At 44.8% G+C, this 19,666-nt stretch overlaps 2 protein-coding genes across 2 annotated transcripts; both read right to left on the bottom strand.

Annotated features, from left to right (window-relative positions):
* Positions 1-13,779: 13,779 nt before the first annotated feature.
* On the bottom strand, positions 13,780-14,409 carry LOC149403998 (uncharacterized). Its single transcript, XM_089603842.1, has 2 exons — positions 14,255-14,409; positions 13,780-14,068 (listed from the first exon to the last, which is right to left on the bottom strand). Exons 1-2 carry the CDS (start codon positions 14,407-14,409, stop codon positions 13,780-13,782), a joined length of 444 nt encoding a protein of 147 aa, XP_089459968.1.
* Positions 14,410-15,416: 1,007 nt separating this feature from the next.
* Positions 15,417-16,623, bottom strand: LOC149403997 (uncharacterized). The gene is made up of 2 exons (XM_089603837.1): positions 16,138-16,623; positions 15,417-15,701 (listed from the first exon to the last, which is right to left on the bottom strand). The coding sequence occupies exons 1-2, from the start codon at positions 16,621-16,623 to the stop codon at positions 15,417-15,419; spliced, it is 771 nt and encodes a 256-aa protein (XP_089459963.1).
* Between the last annotated feature and the right edge of the window lie 3,043 nt (positions 16,624-19,666).

The following is a 19,666-nucleotide window of genomic DNA, read 5'->3' as shown; positions in this document are numbered from 1 at the left end:
CTTAGTACTTCACCAATAGGCCCTGTTCGGAATCACATAGTGAGTCCGAACTCTGACTTTCTCAAATGAGAATACTAAGCTGTGAAATGGCATGTCTCATTTCAGGATTAAGGTAAGCATGATGCAATTCATACATAGTGACTTCGAGACATAAGAGGTTAAATGGTTTGTTCTTATCTTGTCTCTAGAAGTGCACTGGTCAATTCAGTACCTTCGGAAGATACCTAGAAGAACTATAGAGTCTCCAACTCTCAATGCCTCATAACCAGACATCATAGATTCTTCTAACAATCGTACTGAGGTCAATAGTCCTTTGACCCTAAGATTGCGAATATATCGTTTTAAGCAAACTACGAAGAGTTTGTTCATGCAAATCTACATTTGTCTCTTCGTAAGTTGTTAACTTTGTTTATGGACTAAAAGACTAAGGTTTTATCATAAAGCTTCAAACAAAGAAAGAATGAATGAACGTTTCAACTTTATTATTAAATGAATAGGCAATTACAAGCAAGAGTCTTCATGAGACTTTATTACATCAAATGTACAAAATAAAGACTACAACTCTTCTTGTGGGCACCATTGACAACAGTTTTCTCATTCCACACAAGTTAGAGATTGAGAGACTCTCTCTCTAGACATTGTGGCCGAACTCCTCTCTCTCTCTCTAGTTTATTTTCAATTTTGTTTTGGCTCCTAGGTCCTCATTTGACCTAGAGTTTAGCTCTGCGACTTCAAGACTCGTTCTTAAGTCGTAGTGTTTAAAAGTGCCCACTCACTAATTCCTTTTTCTCTCGAGTGATTTAGTGATAGAAACTTTCGTGGTTGCTCGAGGTGCCGAGGAAAGAAAGTGGGACGTGCTGCGAGGGGAGACGAGCGTTACAACTTTCTAAGAGCTTCTCAAAGATCAAGCTTCAAGAAAGGTTAGTAAACTTCTTAGCTCATAATAGTTTTTAATTACGTGTACTTGCTCTTTTGTCTAGGTTAGTAAAAACTGGTTTTACTTGTAAATGAAAATTTTTAAAATTCCGCCGCTTACCGAAGCGTTAATTATTTTCTTAAACCCTAGATCGATTCCAACAAATGGTATCAGAGCTATGGTCAAAGATTAGCATGTACATGTTTTTAAAAATATGAGCTTGAAAATCGTTTTCGAAAGTTTACTAATTTTGTGATAAGTTAGAATTGTTATCTTAGATTTTTTTTTTAATTTATTGCTCTTGCCTTTGAATTAAAAATCATGTTGATTTTCTATGAGTTTGGGATGTTTTTAAAACACATTAGAATCAGTTCTAAAAGTTTTTAATTTTTTATATTGAAAAACGTGTTTTAAAGGTTTGAGAAATTTCAAGTAAATTTTTGTAACTAGTTTTCTTGTCTTACTAGTTTCTTATTTTTACTTGAATCGTTTTATGCTTGTTGTTATTTCTTTTATGCCTTGTTATTACCTTGCTAATAAAACACAAATAAAAGATTTAAAACCTTCATAAAACGTTCCGTTACACTCGATTCTTTTTGGCACCTAAAAATGACTAAGCTTTAATTATTTCTTTTTCTTCGAGCTGGAGTAAACCCGCATTAAAAGTGGCATAACTCTCTGCTCAGAAATCAAAATTTAATGATTCTCGAACCAAATTAAAGCTCTGTCTGTCCTCTGTCCAATGCCACCGGTTTCAGGTCAAAAGGACATCTGAGCCGCTAGTTATGGCGATTTTACTCCGAGGTGCGCGGCTGTTCCGAAACTCCAGTTTTTTAGAATTCCGGATTTTCAGCCCCACTACCATGAGTTATAGAACTCTAATGAGAAAAATTTCTTGAGCAAAAATGTTTTCATAAGATTATAAACATGATGTGTAAGATTAAAATGTTTTGATTTTTGAAAGTTTAATTGAAATTGAATTTTTACAAAACTAGTTTGAATTTTGAAAAACCGTTTTCACTTTTAAACTTGAAAAATATTTTGTCATCCAAATCAAATTAATTTTCAAAATGTTTTCAAAACTATATCTATATCACATATGTTCAAAATCTATATGCTCTTGAAAATTTGAGTGCAAGGTCTCCTTGTAGACAAGCCGAAAAATAAAAAGATGTGTAATCTCAAACTTTCAAGTGTTCGAGTGAGTTGAAGTTCACACTTCCCTCACGCACTTTCCCGAAATAGAAAATAGGAAAAGATCGAGTATGTACCTTGTGCCTTTATGCACTAATACTGCTCTGAACATGTCGATCTAGGATTCTCTTCTAGTTGTCCGCTCTGTCGCTCTCTAACTAGGAAATCTGTTTCCGAACTTATAAGAGTCGATGAACCAACTCCAAAAACTAAGTGGGAGGGTTATACTTGTTGTTTGTAACCCACGATCCCCAGCACTAATGAAAGAAGCAATTAACGTGGGACTAAGAGCCGCTCTTGCGACCCTCACTTAAATGATAGTACTCCAAGGCGTTCTTGCTTCGATCATTGCTCAATGAGCTACGTCCGAGAGTGAGACGATGATGACAAGGCCTCCCCTTGGGGGGTTGTTTTTCAAAGTTGATCTTTTGGACTAAGTGGTTGGTTGCACACTTAGGCTCAATCCCTAGTAATCCTCCCTCGAGGCCCTGCGAAAGGATGTGAGTGATCAAACCAATTTACAAGGTGGCTAGTCAAAATTGGTGTATTGACATCTTGGCTAAGCATTAATGATGTGTCATTTACTTATAAATGGAGATTTTTGCGGCCTTCTCTCGAAGGAGTAAATTATCGTTTGGTTTATAACACCTTTGGATTTTATAAAGTCTTAATAAAACTTAAATCCTAAACCAAAGACTAATCATAAACTTGTTTCAACTTTTATAGGCAATATGTCTCCCAACTCTCTCTCTTTCATCCTTTCCTCGAACAAACTCGAAAACGAAAACTACGTAGATTCGAAACATAACCTCGACATAATCCTTACCAAGCACAAATGGGTACTCACCACCCCGTGTCCTCCTCTGACGAATGATGATTCGACTCAAGAGGACAATGACGCCTTAGCGGCCTGGCTTCGACCCGATGAGATTGTGAGGTGCTATATCTTGGCATCTATGAACAATATGCTGAAAGTGCAACATCGCGACATCGAGACTGCCGCCGAAATGCTCTACAATCTCCTTGAGATATTTGGAGGGCAAAGGCATCAAGCAAGGCAAAAAGCTGTCCGACAGTTTATGAACTGTCATATGAAGGCTAGGACTCCTGTTAGAGACTTTATGATACTGATCATTAGTTTTCTAAATAAAATGGAAATCCTAGGATTTGAGACTGATGGGAAGAATGTCATAGATATGATCTTAGAAACTCTCCCCGCATCTCTTGACACCTCCAAGATGAACTACTTCATAAACAAGCTAGAGTACACTGTTACCAAGCTTATGAAGGAACTTCACACTGCTGTAGGTCTCACTAAGAGAAAGAGGAATCAAGGAGAGGCACATGCTACTGAGCAAAAAGCCTCCGCCTCTAGAACTAAGAAGAGACCTCACAAGGTCGATAAAAAGAACTGTCCTGCAAATCTCAAAGCAAAGGAACATAGTATTGTACTAGTTACCGAAGCATGCTTAGTAGCTGATAATGTATCAACGTGGATTCTTGACTCCGCTACTACTAACCATATTTGTTGTTCCTTAAATGGTTTCAAGAAAATTAAAAGCTTAGAGAAAGGCGAGTTTTGTTTCAAATGGGGTGATGGGAGCCTGGTGTCTGCAAAGGCTGTGGGATCCGTGACGCTGTCTTTTGAAGACCGCACTTTAAACTTGAATAATGTTTATTTTGTTCCTACCTTTGGGAAGAACTTAATATCTGTTGCTCGTCTTCGTGAGCAAGATTATTGTTTAAAGTTCATTAAGAATGGAATTCGTATTTCGTTTCCTGATAATTCTTTTGTCACTGATGCATGTATGAAGAATGCTCTTTTCTACATCTATCTCACTCAACCTTCTCTTTTAGACACCGAAATAGATAATGATCTAATTAGGGAGCCAAAGAGGATCAAACTTTTTGAATCCTCTGATCTAACAAAATCAACACACCTATGGCACTTAAGACTTGGTCATATCAGTCTAGAAAGGATTAAGAGACATGTGAGGGACGGTCCACTCCAAGCCTCTGCAATAGGTTCACTACCTACTTGTGAATCCTGCATAGAAGGAAAAATGACTAAGCGACCTTTCTCCTATAAGGGTCGAAGAGCCACTGAGTTGCTGGAACTAATACATTCTGATGTATGTGGTCCACTCAGCCAACAGGCACGTGGAGGATACGAATACTTCGTTACCTTCACCGATGATTACTCGCGATATGGTTTTGTCTATTTGCTCAAACACAAATCCAAGACCTTTAACGTATTTAAGGTCTTTAGGGCTTTAGTGGAAAAGCAAACTGGTAAAGTGATCAAAACCCTTCGATCTGATCGAGGTGGTGAGTATATGTCTGGAGAGTTCGATGACTTTCTTAAAGAAGAAGGTATCGCTTCTCAGCTTACCGCACCTGGCACACCTCAACAAAACGGAGTGTCAGAGAGAAGGAACCGAACTCTAATGGAGATGGTTAGATCAATGAGGAGTTACTCATCACTCCCTCCTTCCTTTTGGGGATATGCCCTCGAAACAGCCACTTACATTCTGAACCAAGTTCCATCTAAAACGGTTCCCGGTACTCCTTATGAAAGATGGACTGGCCGTAAAGTAAGTTTGGGCCACATCCGAATATGGGGTTGCCCTGCACATGTGCTAAGGCAAAAGACTAGCAAGTTGGCTAGTAGGTCAGAATTGTGCCTGTTTGTGGGATATCCAAAGGAAACCAAAGATTTCATTTTCTATAGTCCCGAGGACGATAAGACTTTCGTTAGCACGAATGCTCGTTTCCTTGAGGAGGACTTCATGAAGGATGCGAAACCTAGAAGCAAAATTGTGCTTGAAGAAAAGTTGGGTGAGGAAGCTTCTACCTCATCTGTAAGAACTGTTCTTACCCCAACTGAAACACAACCTAACTCATCAGAATCTCGTCAAGTAGTACTTCGACGTAGTGGGAGGGCTACTCAAAAGACTGACAGGTACATGTCTTATGGAGACTCTCTTGTAGCCGTCTCTGACATGGATGATCCTGTTTCCTATAGCCAAGCGATGGCTTGTTCTGAATCAAACCTTTGGCTTGACGCCATGAAAGTTGAAATGCACTCGATGTATGTCAACAATGTCTGGAAACTTGTAGACCTTCCTGAAGGGATTAAACCCGTAGGGTGTAAGTGGATATACAAGAAGAAAAGGGGTCCTGATGGGAACGTCGAGACGTTCAAAGCACGACTTGTGGCGAAGGGTTATACCCAACAAGAAGGGATTGACTATGAAGAAACCTTCTGGCCAGTCGCAATGCTTAAATCCATCCGAATACTCCTATCCATAGCTGCAGCTCTCGACTATGAGATCTGGCAAATGGATGTCAAGACAGCCTTTCTGAATGGCAATCTTGACGAGCGCATTTACATGGCTCAACCAGACGGTTTCGTGGAAGAAGGTCAAGAGACCAAGGTTTGTGAGTTGCTTAAGTCCATTTATGGATTAAAGCAAGCATCTAGGTCATGGAATATCAGATTCGATGAAACTGTGAAAAGCTTCGGCTTTGAACAGTCAATAGATGAGCCTTGTGTTTACAAGTTAATACACGAAGGCAAAGTTGTGTTTATGGTACTATATGTCGATGATATACTACTCATTGGTAATGACGTGGGTAAGTTATCTGAGGTTAAGGTCAGGCTAGCAAAGCAATTCGATATGAAGGATCTAGGAGAAGCCGCGTACATTCTGGGAATCCAAATCTTTCGAGATAGGAAAAATCGGACCCTATCGCTCTCTCAAGCATCTTATATTGATAAGGTGATGGATCGCTTCTCGATGCAAGACTCCAAGAAGGGTCAAACACCCTTTAGGCATGGAGTTTCACTCTCTAAGGACCAGTCTCCCAAGACTGCACAAGAGATTGAAGACATGAGGCAAATTCCTTACGCCTCTGCCGTAGGAAGCCTCATGTATGCTATGCTTTGCACTAGACCTAATATATGTTTCGCCATTGGCGTAGTTAGCCGTTTCCAATCCAACCCTGGACCCGAGCACTGGATTGCTGTTAAGCATGTTCTTCAGTATCTTCGAAGAACTAGGAATTTGATGCTTACATACTCAGGTACTGACCTGACTATGACGGGATATACCGACTCCGATTTTCAAGCGGATAAGGATTCCAGGAAATCCACTTCGGGATCTGTGTTCATCCTTAATGGTGGAGCTGTTGTGTGGAGGAGTATTAAGAATCTTGCATTGCTGAGTCCACAATGGAAGCAGAATATGTGGCTGCTTGTGAAGCATCCAAAGAGGCTGTATGGCTTAGAAAATTCCTTAAGTATTTGGAAGTTGTTCCAAACGTCGACGAGCCCATGACCCTTTATTGTGATAATAGTGGGGCTGTCGCTAACTCAAAGGAACCTAGAAGCCATAAGCGCTCTAAGGATATTGAGAGGAAATACCATTTGATTCGAGAGATTGTGCAGCGTGGAGACGTGGAAGTGAAGAAGATCTCAACGGTGGACAACCTCGCAGATCCATTCACCAAGGCCCTAGCGAACAAGGTCTTCGACCAACATCATGAGGGATTAGGCATGAAGGACTACACACATCTTCTTTGAGTCAAGTGGGAGTTTGTTGTCAATGGTGGCCACAAGAAGAGTTGTAGTCTTTATTTTGTACATTTGATGTAATAAAGTCTCATGAAGACTCTTGCTTGTAATTGCCTATTCATTAATAAAAAGTTGAAACATTCATTCAATCTTCCTTGTTTGAAGCTTTATGATAAAACCTTAGTCTTTAGTCCATAAACAAACTAAACGACTTACGAAGAGACAAATGTAGATTTGCATGAACAAACTCTTCGTAGTTTGCTTAAAACGATATATTCGCAATCTTAGGGTCAACGGACTATTGACCTCAGTACGATTGTTAGAAGAATCTATGATGTCTGGTTATGAGGCATTGAGAGTTGGAGACTCTATAGTTCTTCTAGGTATCTTCCGAAGGTACTGAATTGACCAGTGCACTTCTAGAGACAAGATAAGAACAAACCATTTAACCTCTTATGTCTCGAAGTCACTACGTATGAATTGCATCGTGCTTACCTTAATCCTGAAATGAGACATGTCATTTCACACCTTAGTATTCTCATTTGAGAAAGTCAGAGTTCGGACTCACTATGTGATTCCGAACAGGGCCTATTGGTGAAATACTAAGTTGTGAGAATGTCATGAGTAACTTTGTGAAGTTCTCATAGATATGAAATTCATGTACAAGATTGCTGAAATGCAATGTATGTCACCTCATGCTTTGTACCTTGGAGTGTGAATAAATGAACTGGCCAGTGTCCAAATTGAGTCCTGACTCTTTTGGATGAAACAATGTGACTTGTTAGCTCCTCGTCAATACATTGTTTCTAACTTATTCACAAGCGACAAAGGAGTTGAGGATATAACAGCTAGAAGGGTAAAATGGTAATTTAGTAAATCCCGACTAGCTGATGACATTCATGAAGGGTAAACATAGATAATATTCAGTGGATCCGCTCATCATAATTAGGTTGAATTCTTGAGTAGAAAATAAATTCATTTGAACCGAGAGATTTTCAGTGTCAACTCTTTAGTGGAGTCAGTTGGCATTAAGCTAAACTTGGAAAAGGTTTGTGAACTTTTGAGTCCAAGTGTTTAGCTCAAGCTTTGTTCATTTGGGTCCATGAGGTCACTGTCACGAATCACATCGAGTAGAAATAGTTAAACTGGAAGCTAAGTCAAAACAAGAACGAAAATAGTCAAAAGGGTATTTTTGTCTTTTGAGACATAGGATGAAATGAATGTCAATAAATTTTTTGACAAGGTCATTTTATGACATGTTTCACTCGGCCAATATTAGTGTTATTGGGCCTTGTGGATTAATTTCATTTCATAAGAATTTTATTGAAAATTCTTAATGGGCCTTTCTCATGTTGTCATGAACAAAAGAAGAAGCTTCTAGAAGCTCCTTCTAGATGAGAAATGGGCGTCCAAATACCCAAGAGAAAGAGAGTTCCTTTTGTGCATTAATGTATGAAGATACTTGCCAAAAGAAAAAGAGGAAACAAATTTCCCATACTTGTATAGGAAATTTCGGCCAACCTAGAGAAGGAACAAATTAGGAAACAAATCCCCTTAAGGGAATGAGATGTTGGGCACATATGGAGAAAAAGGGAAATAAGAGATTGCTCATGAATGCTTGGAAAAAAGAGGAAACTCCCATTTCTAAGGCTAACCCTTCTCCTATAAATAGGGCCCTCATTCTCATTGTTTTCTCATTCCACACAAGTTAGAGATTGAGAGACTCTCTCTCTAGACATTGTGGCCAAACTCCTCTCTCTCTCTCTCTCTAGTTTATTTTCGATTTTGTTTTGGCACCTAGGTCCTCATTTGACCTAGAGTTTAGCTCTGCGACTTCAAGACTCGTTCTTAAGTCGTAGCGTTTAAAAGTGCCCACTCACTGATTCCTTCTTTTCGAGTGATTTAGTGATAGAAACTTTCGTGGTTGCTCGAGGTGCCGAGGAAAGAAAGAGAGACGTGCTGCGAGGGGAGACGAGCGTTGCAACTTTCTAAGAGCTTCTCAAAGATCAAGCTTCAAGAAAGGTTAGTAAACTTCTTAGCTTATAATAGTTTTTAATTACATGTTCTTGCTCTCTTGTCTAGGTTAGTAAAAACTGTTTTTACTTGGAAAAGAAAATTTTTAAAATTCCGCCGATTACCGAAGCGTTAATTATTTTCTTAAACCCTAGATCGATTCCAACAGAACAACCCAACAAGAAAAACACACCGAATGTCAAGCAAAAGAAACATAAACAAATATCCGAAAAGAAACGTAATGCGAGCGCTAAACAAATGCGCGAAGTTGGCTACTCTGAGCCAAAGTCGATCTGCTCCTCGTCGTCCTCGGGATGGGGGGCTCCCGACCCGTCGGTCGCCTCTCCGTCAAGCAAGCGGTTCGTCGATTGAGCCGCCTCCGCGGGAACGTGGGAGAGCGGGTCGTCCGCCGGTGGTTCATCGTCCAGAGGGGGGAACATAGCGTCGAAGAAGAAAAACGTGGTCCCACGAGAAGCGTTCTCCTTCGCGGTCGCGTCCCGGACCCGTATGGCCGCCTCATAACGAGCCACCTCCAACGCGATGTCCCAGTCGTCCTCCAAGTCCGTCTTGGATCGCACGGCGTCATCCTTCTCCTCGACGAGGGTCTGCACCTCCGCCCCCAAAGAAACCTTCTCCCTCTCGACCTTGACCCGAGAGATCTCGCTAGCCGATAGTCGAGCGTGGACGATGCTCAGCTCCTCATCCGGGCTCGAGAGCGCTGTCTGGAGCTTCTTCGTCTTCCCTAAGAAGGTGTCAGCCAGCTGCTCCGCCTTCTCCCGAGACACTTTCTCGGCCGCCGATTCCCTGCGAACTCGCTCCAATTCCTCCTCGAGCGCTTGAAACTCTCAGGCAGTACGGCCCCCCGCTAGAGCGGCAGCATGGGCGGCCGCCGCGCTCTCCTTTTCCTTCTCCACGATCTGCATGCGCCGCAACAGGTCTCGTAGAATGCGATCACTTCGTTCTTGGCACGCGAGCATCTTTGGGAACAAGTGACATACGCGTAATCAGAATAAGCATAACGATTGCACATGAGACGAGCAAACGAATCGTACCTTTCGGGCGTCTCCGATCTCGTTCTGGAAATGCTCAAGGTCGCTCGTTGTCAGCATACCCTTGAAATCCAGCAGAGAGGTTTCAAGGATCCCTCGAGAGCACTGGTCCCTCAGCTCTGCCGCCTCCGCTAGGAGCATCAAATCCATGCTGTCTGGCACCGCCGATGTATGGGCGCGCTTGTGGCCGGATGGTGACCCGAAGGAGGTCGACGACGACGGTCGCTTGTTGGAAGAGATCGCCTCGTTCCTCGCCCGTGGTGGCGACCCCCCGTGGCGAGTCTCGGCTCGGGGACGAGCCGCAGTCATAGCATCGTCGGTGGGCGCGACTCTCGGCACTTGTGTGTGCGGTCGATGTCGTCGGGACATGGTATCTAAAAAGGAGAAAGTGTGTCAGTCAGTTAGAACATAACAATAGGCATAGACGGTGGAAAACAACAATAGCACGAAGACGCATATATGGTTAGTACCCCCCGCGTCAAGTAGGGGAGCAGACGAAACCCCCGCCTCGGACTCGGGATCCTCCATGGCCTCCACTCCGGGTCCGGAGCACAGAGGATCTTCGTCGATGGGCGCGAACCACCCGGTGGTCGCCATGAGGTCCGGGGACTCAAAAAGCGACCCCTGTCGCCTTGAGTCGGGTACCGCTCCGACCACGAGCGTGAGCTCGGAACTCTCAATACCGTAGTCAGCCGAAAAATCCGCCATGGGGCCGAAGGTGAGAGGCGCCATCCCGAAAGCGGACTCGGACACCCACACCCAAGGGTAGTGATGCTTAGAGGTTATCTTGGTAAGGATAGGGAACCGCTTCCGATGCTGAACCTTATAGAAGCCAGATTTCCCGGGAACGTCAAAGACAGCCACGAGGTTCCTGATGTCGTCAGCCATCACGGCCTGGCCCTTCGCTCGATGCAGCATCATGTGGCTGGCGGCCACCATGCGGTAAAAGGATGGAGACATCTGGGCCGCGTGGACGTCTAGGCGGACCAGGAGATCCTGGATCACAGGCTGGAAAGGCAATCGCAGCCCCCCGCGGAGACTCACCTCATGAACGGCGGCGTACCCTTTCCGAGGGCGAGTCGGAAGATCCTCGGGCAGCGGTCGCAATAGCGATACAGTCGGCGGAATGCGAAAGTGCTTTCTCAAACCCCTGAAGCTGGCAAACGAGAGAGAACTCGGGAAGTCGACTCCGGAGCAATCAAAACCACCTCGAACTGCCGAATCCCTAATAGGGTGTAGTAAGGCGCGCTCTTCCTCTTGTGCGGTCAAGGAGCGCCCCCCGGCCGCCGTCGAACGAGGCAAAAGGGACTCGCCTGAGCCTTCGGGGTTTGCTGGGATCTCTGGGTCCGCGGCATTCTCGAGACCGGTCGACCTTGTTCCGGCGTTAGGATTCACCAGGCAGTCTCCCCCATCGATGGTCGGACCGGCTGGGCGTGCTTCTTTGCCCACACTCGGGCCGGCCAGAAGCTCTTCATCGCCCGCGCCCGGCCCGGTCGAACGGGCCCCTCCGAACCCGTCTTTCCCGGCAAGCCCATCCGGGGGCCCACATGGAGCGCCCAAAGCCATTGGGCCGGCCCCACCTTCACCCGGCCCGAAGGGGACACCTCCCCGCGCGCTCAAGTCCCCTGGGCCACCTAGGCTCGCGCCCGGCCTAAGGGCGCGCGCGTCCGGCCCAGCATCGTGGCCCGGCCCACGACCAGATGGGCTCCTCGCGCGCAGCCCTAGCCCGCCAGCCCCTAGGGCTAGGACAATCAGCGCCTCGGCCGCCGCCCCACAGCCGGCGTCGCCCGGTCGGCGTCCTCCGTCTCCGGCGCCGGCGCTCCGGCCGGTAGCATCTCCGGCCTCCGGCGACCCCTCAACAGCGCGCGCGCACCACGGCGCGACCAAGCTCGGGGTCCCCAGGTCTCCAGCGCCCTCCACGGCTGGCCCAACCCCCTCCGGCCGAGGGGGATCTTCACCGGAGCTGGGTTCGACCCAGATGGCGCCGACCCGGCCGAGCACGGCCCCCTCCACGCCGGCATCGGCTCCCCCGGCGTCCTCGGCGTGCGTCCCAGCCGGGCTGGTCGCGCGTGACCGAGCCAGCGCTCCCCCAGGGCTGGGATCGGCCCAGACGACACCGACCCAGCCAGGCGCGGCTCCTCCGACGTCGGCGACGGCCTGCGTGATGCCGCCCACGGCCGACCCGTCTCCCCCGGCGCTGGGTGGCCCACCAGCGGCTTCCTGAGACGCCAACCCTGCGCGCGCGTCATCCCCGGCGTGTCCCTCGACCAGACCAGCCTCGCGCTGGTTGGCCCGACTGTCCCTGGCACCCGGCGCCATCGGGCCGGCAATCTCATGTCGGTTTGGGCCCTCTCCGGTGCCCATGTTCTCATCTCCGTCGGCCAACCACGCTTCTATGGAAGAAAAGTCACCCCCCTCCATGTCTATCGCGTTCTTGCTCGGGACAAACGAGGACGAGGCGTTATAGGTGGTCGAAGGAGACGAAAATTGCGTCCAAAAGTCTTCCAAATCCACATTTTGATTCCCGAGGAGGGGAAAAAGGTCGTCCTCAACGGACCCACATCCCGACAGGTGGTTGGTGGGATCCATGAGCACGTGCAAGCAAGTGGTGACGTCGGAAAAATAATAAAATATTATTGAAAGGAAGGAAGCTTACCACTTAGCGACGAGGCGGCCCAACAAGGTGATGAAGGGCGGGAGTTGCTTGAGTTTACCACACGGGCTACGCCCGGCGCCAAACTCGGGGGGCTAATGTTATCGGCCCGACGAGGTCCGACGACGGAATCGACGTTTCGGGCGCCCAGGCGAGCTCGCCCGACCAATGGCCGAGTGAAACCCTCAGTCAGCCCATTCTCTGCCGGCCCAAAAGCTCACTCGGCCAATGGCCAAGTGAGGTTGAGTCGGCCATCGGCCGAGTGAGGCTCGGCCGACCGATGGCCGAATGAAGTGCTGGCCGTCGAGGGAGGTTCACTCGGCCATTGGCCGAGTGAATGCCGAACGCCGAGTGAGATTCACGTATTCTCTATTGCTTCTCAGGTATCGAGACGAGGTGAACACCAACCACAGCTAAGGGAAGACTCGGGATACCGAGTCTGACACGCTCGAACCGAAGCGAGATCACTTGGTCCGGCCTTGGGTCTAACCGCTTTCGGTTCCTAAATCGTTGTCCGAAAATGAGCGACAACAATACGCATCTTAAGTAGGGACCATTGAAGCTTCTCTTAAAAAGAACACCATCAAGGACGCAGAACCTAGCAGACACTTGCTTTAGCTTTCGCTTTTCAAGTTTGTCGTTAGGGGTTTCTCCTTGTGTGATGTACTTTAAAATATCGTTCCTCCAGTCCCCCACTTCTATTGTCATGATCGAGCCGGGAATAAATGGCGATAGAAGGTGTTTTAATTACTTCAACTGGGATAATTCTTGTTGTTTTCGGGTTCGACGTTGAAGCTAAAGCTGCTAGAGCGTCGGCCGAGGCGTTATCTCCTCGTGGGATGCGTGTGAGTTCGAAGGTCTCAAAGTTCTTCGATAATTCTCGCACAACTTTGACGTAAGCCTCCATGCGCTCGTCTTTTGTTTCGAACTCTCCGCTAAATTGATTAGCGATGAGTTGTGAATCACAATAGGCGCTCATTTTTTTGGCCCAGCATGCTTTTGCCAGTTGCATTCATGCGATCAGAGCTTCGTACTCTACTTCATTGTTTGATGCGACGAAATCGAGATGGAAAGATTGTTCGATGATTTTGCCTTGACGCGAGACCATGTGTATTCCTACTCCAGAACCCTGCTTTGAGGATGCACCGTCTACATATAAACTCCATACTCTTTTTATATCGTTTTTTATTTCTAGTATCTCCCTGGGCAATTCTATGAGGAAATCAGCTAGTACTTGTGACTTCGCGCATGTTCTGGTCCGATATTCTATGTCGTATTCACTCAACTCTACAGCCCATTTTGTCAATCTTCCTGATTGATTCAGGCTGTGGAGAAAAGTCTGTAACGGTTGAGTGGTCATTATGATAATTGCATGTGATTAGAAATACGGTCTTAACTTTCTGGCCGAAGTTACTACGGCCAATGCTAATTTTTCCATTGCCGGGTACCGGGGCTCCGCGTCGATGAGCGACTTGGTGATGTAGAATACTAGATTTTGGTCCCCTCGATCTTCTCTGACCAATACCCCGCTTACTGTAGCATTTGAAACTGCTACGTAGAAGTATAGAGGTTCTCCTTCGACTTGTTTAGTAAAGATCGGAGGGGTTGCCAAGTATATTTTTAGTTCTTGGAATGCTTTCTCGCATTCCTCGTTCCATTCCGATAGTCTATTTGCATTTAAAAGTTTATAAAATGGCAGACATTTCTAGGTAGACCGAGAAATGAAGCGATTGAGAGCAGCTATTCGGCCGGTTAATCTTTGCACTTCCCGTCTATTTCGTGGAGATGGCATTTCTTGAAATGCATGAATTTGGTCGGGATTGGCCTCTATCCCTCGTTGTGTGACTAAATACCCTAGGAATTTTCCTGATGAAACTCCAAACGAGCACTTAGCAGGGTTAAGCTTCATCTTATACTTGTTGAGTATTTCGAAGCATTCCTCCAGATGAGCTACGTGGTCCGTTTCATGTAGGGATTTAACCAACATATCATCTATGTAAACTTCCATGTTTTTGCCTATTTTCTAAGCAAACATTTCATTTACTAGCCGTTGGTATGTTGCGCCAGCATTCTTTAATCCGAAAGGCATTACTTTGTAGCAATAAATCCCTCGGCCTGTTATGAATGCTGTTTTCTCTTGATCTTCCGAATGCATCAGGATTTGGTTGTATCTTGAAAATGCATCCACGAATGAGAGCATTTTATGTCCCGCAGTTGCTTCGACGAGTCGATCTATGTGTGGTAAGGGAAAGCTGTCTTTTGGACAAGCTTTGTTAAGATTGGTAAAGTCAATGCAAACTCGTCACCTGCCGTTCTTTTTCTTTACTATTACTGTGTTAGCTAGCCGATCCGGATATTTAACTTCTCGGATTGACCCTACCTTCAGCAGTCTTTCTACCTCTTCGTTTATAACTTTGGCTCGATTGGGTCCTAGTTTCCTTCTTTTTTGTTTAAGAGGCTTGAAGCTTGGGTCGACGTTGAGCTGGTGAGATGCTACATCGAGGTCAATCCCTGGCATGTCTTCAGTCGTCCATGCGAACGTATTTTTATTTCTTTTTAAGAAGGTTATAATCTCCCTCCTTAATTTTCCCTTGAGCTCGGATCTTATCCCTACGCAATGGTCCGGATTATTTCCATCGAGCTGTACTTGGGTTGTTAATTCCAGGCCGGGGGAGTCCATTTCTTCGAGAGGTTCCTCTTCCGACGGGTCATCTTGTTCGGTTGTATTATCATGGATCATCATTAATTGCTATTGAGTGTTTTCTGTTATTTCGGCGTTTATCTTGTCGTTACTCATATAGCAGATTCTTGACGCTTTTGGATGCTTCGGATTTCCTTGACCCCGTTAGGGGTTGGGAATCTGACGCACTTGTGATAGGTAGAGGGGACAGCTTTCATTCCATGAATCCATGGGCGCCCTAATATCATGTTAAATGGTGAAGGGCAGTCTAAAACCACTAAATCGACTAGTCTGTTGACCCCGGCCGATTTTAGGGGTAATTTTATTGTACCCATTTAGGGAGTTACTACTCCGTTGAAACCTGTTAGTTCTTTCGGTTCCCTTTCGATTTCGGATTCGTCGATTTCCATTCTCTTCAGAGTATTTCTAAACATTGCGTCTACCGAACTTCCCCCATCTACTAATATTCGTGCCACAATGCAGTTTGACACTTCCAATTCTACTATTAGTGCATCGTCATGTGGTGTAGCCAGTCCCCTTGTCTCAGTTTCACTGAAGGTGATTATGGCTTTATCATCGTCGAGTGCTTCAGGTTTTGACGGGGTGTTTTTGAGTTTGCTCTGATGCATTTTTTATCGAGTTGATTGAATCTCTGCAGAACTTGGAGCCGCCTATAATACAGTCGATTCTTTGTTTTGTTTGAGATTCTGGAGGAGTTTCTTCCTCATTGCTTCTTCCTCTTTTTCCTGGGGAAGGATTTCCTCTAGGTTGTGAGTTATAGGTTTTCTTTTTCGGGGGTGGCCCCAAATCGACTCTTTTCAACTCTCCCTTAGTGAATTTTTCTGACATGACCCTTCTCATTGATTCACAATTGAGGGTGGCATGCATGTTGGCCTTGTGAAATTCCCAATAGGCTTCAGGGTCACGAGTCCATTTTTTACAATTGAATATGAACCCGGGTGGGGGATCCATCTTATTAGGCGTTCCATTGTTCTTACCCTTTTTTTGGCTTCCGCCATATTGAGTTTGCGCCCCTCCGGCGTTGGAATTTCTTACAGGGGACTTGTCGTCCTTGTGCTTTTTGGCCAGCAAGTTTCTCTCTTCTTCGGCCTTAGCAAAGTTTGATGCGCGATGGATTGCATATTTTATGGTTAATGGACGATTGACAGTCATTTCTTCTCGGAATCGTGAATCATGCCACAATCCATTTTTCAAAGTGGTCAAGGCCGAATCGTTATCAAGATTCGGGATTTTTGCCATAATACCCTTAAATCGAGTCATGTAGCTCTTAAGGGTTTCTGAGAATGTTTGTTGTGTGTTCCATAGGTCGGTCATGGTGGCTTCATCTTCTACCAACATAGAATAGTGCTTGAGGAATTCAGTGGACAACTTTTGAAAATTTCCAATTGAGCCTTCTTCAAGTTTTGAAAACCATTCTAATGTTGCGCCCCTCAAATTTTCAGCAAACAACTGACAATAGCATGCTTCTAATTCGTGTTCGAGAAGGTGAGCCCGACCCATAGCGATTCGGAATACAGTCATGTGGGATTTAGGGTTGGTTGTCCCAAAATATTTCGGGAGTCTAACCTTTCCTGCATCTCCTATTTTTACTCGACTTATGCGTGGAGCAAAGGGGGTTCATCCAGTTTCTGTGACTAGACGATCTATCTCGGGAGCCGAACTGGTGGCTGAGTGCTTCCTGGAATGGATAGCTCGGAATCGATCTTCTACCATTCTGCGGAATGCCTCCAATTCAGAGAGCTCAGGGGTGGCGATCTGAATTTTAGATCGACCTACTGAGCTGATTTCTGGGATCGCTGATCCAAAGGGGCGAATTGAGATCCATAAGGCAGTTCGGCAGTTCCGAGCTACTGGCCAAGGGACACGAGGCTCTCCCTGGGATGAACTGATTCATCATCAATGTTTCTAGCACCGGGTTCACCTTGAATAGTTGAACCTGGGGGAATTGGTATGTGCTCGTTTTGAGTTGGGGGCTCTCCTCGAGGAGGAGGGGGGAACCTGCTCGAACTGGGCATAGAAAGGGGTGTAGTCAATCCGGGCTGTGAAAACATCCCAGGCTGAAACACCAGGTAGGATGATCCGACTCCAGACGGGGTGACTGGGATTCTTGAAAAATCCAAGCTCGTCACAGTCGGCATGGAATAGGTCTCTCCGAGGGTCAGACCACCGAGCAGACGACCTAGTGGCCATAGTCGCTGCCTTGTCGGTCTCGAAGGCAACTTTAAGGGCGGCCTGATCAGCGGTCAGAGTGTCCAGCGCAGTACGAGTGGATCGTTGGAACTCTCGATTCTCTGTCATTTCAGCGACCAGAGTTTCAAGAAGGGCCTTGATTTCAGAGGTGACCTCAGAACCGGATTCCACAGTTTGAATTTCCTTAGCCATACTCTTAGATTGAGTTTAAACTCAATTTTTCGAAGTTAGAATTTTTGTTCCACACTTCCCACAGACGGCGCCAAATTGTTGATGGCGATTTCAGCCAAATAACAATCACTTAATCTCGTAAATGTATAAGATTCGATGTTGGATATATTTCGGTGGGTCATGAAAATTCGTCGTAATAAATTGAGAAATAACTATAATAATACGGGATATAATTGAAGTGAGATGTTGTATTGATAATCAGCGAATGATACAAATAAATGTATTAATAAGCAATGAAATACAAGAAGATTTGAATTGAAATGATAAAGCTCATAATTGTAGGTATCGCATCTCTCGCCTAGAATCAAATACACTCTATACTTATAGTTGAGCTCGTCTTATCTCCAGCGTCGATCTTCAGGACACGTGTTTGAACTTCAGTGTTTCAAGGCGCACGATCATGGTTCGTCATTAAGGGAAATCCGGAGTCAACCTTCTTTTCCGGTTTGACCTGGGATGAGGTCGAAGTGGCTGACCGATTCATCCTGCTTAGATGAGAACCTTCCTCCCGGGCTGAAGTTTCATACACGGGTTGGGCCTCCGAGTTGGAGCCCACTGACGCGAGCTAGGCTAGGCTGTAGCCCAAACTTTCTCCTTTGGGCTGAGGTTTGATTCATACGGGCTGAGTCATGAGCTGGGCTCATAAAACTCTCCGAAGTGAATTTCAGTGGGATTAATTAAAAAGATTCTAATAAATGGGGTAGATTGATTTCTATACACACAACTTTCAGGTGCGACTTTTAGGTGCGACTTTTCGCACCCATATTCACACCCAAGTATGACTGAAAGTATGTTGAAAGTAGCGGGTAAGACTTTGGGTGGTGCGACTTTTCGCACCCAAAAGTAATTTGCATTTACCTTTGGGTGCGACTTTTCGCACCCAAAAGTTATTCACCTTGACTTTTGGGTGCGAAAAAGTCGCACCCAAAAGCTTAACCTCCAATTTTTGGTGCGACTTTTTCACACCCAATTTTGGTCGACTTTTCGCACCCAAAATAGCCTACCCGTCAAATTTGGGTGCGACAAAGTCACACCCAAACGTAAACTTAATTGTTTTTTTTTTTCAATATTTGTGCTCATATTCTAAATAGCATTAATGAAGATATTCATTAAATAAAATTGACTAATAACATTAATTTGAAAATTCATTATATAATTTTAGTTAAAATATTCATTAAATAATATTAATTATATAATTATAATAAAAATTTCGATGTTTGATAAATAATTAAATAAACGTTTAATCCTATTCTTTTTTTTTTCCATTTTCCCCTTCCTGGGGTTCTACTCCACTACTTGATTGCACTACCTCCTCTTTCGCTAAATCTTCCTCGTGCATTGTTCTCGCTCGTCGTACGCTCTCAGTGGAACTCTGCTGAAGCTGGCGGCGTCGTCTGAGGATCTACCATTGAAACTGATGGCTGCGTCATCTGAGGCATCGGCATCATCTGAGGCATCGGCGTCATCTGAGGCATCGCGGTGCCAAACGACATATGAGGCAAGGGCGAAAAATTATGTGTGAACGCGTAGAGCTGTCGTTGCATCTCCTCCAGCTGGGCTTGCGAGGATCGCCTCAACTCGTCCATTTAGATTTATTGATTGGAAACGCTACCGAAATTTTGATAGAGTTTCCCCTATAATACTAAGAAACCAAAAACCTGCAAATTCATTTAACAGCATATACAAACCATTCAAAATTATCCTAATAATCAACTAACCCTAAACCATCCAAAACTTAACAATTTCAATTCAATCTAAAGCATCTTAATCAATTTATCAATTTCAAATTCCATCTCAATTTCAATTCAATCAAAATTCCGTATCAACTAACCCTAAACCATCCAAAACTAATTTCAATTCAATTCCATATCAATTTCAAATTCCATATCAATTTCAATTCAATTTATCAATTTCAAATTCCATATCATCCTAACCACATTTCAAAACTTTAATTAAACTACAAAAATCTAAAAAACTAACAACTTATTAATTACCTAATTAAAGTAACAACTAAATAAACAATTTCATTATTAATTACACATTACCGATTTCATTATTAATTTGTTATTTGTTAAATTTTTTCATTTGTTAACTAAACTAAATCAATTACAAAATAACAAATCAATTTAACATTTTACAAAAA

The sequence above is a fragment of the Urtica dioica genome, chromosome 2 (genome assembly GCF_054948205.1).
Source record: "Urtica dioica subsp. dioica isolate 48M chromosome 2, U.dioica_male_clone48M_v1_H2, whole genome shotgun sequence".
NCBI classification, from domain to species: domain Eukaryota; kingdom Viridiplantae; phylum Streptophyta; class Magnoliopsida; order Rosales; family Urticaceae; genus Urtica; species Urtica dioica.
Note: the sequence above shows the minus strand (reverse complement) of the source record. Positions and strands in the feature narration are given on the sequence as shown.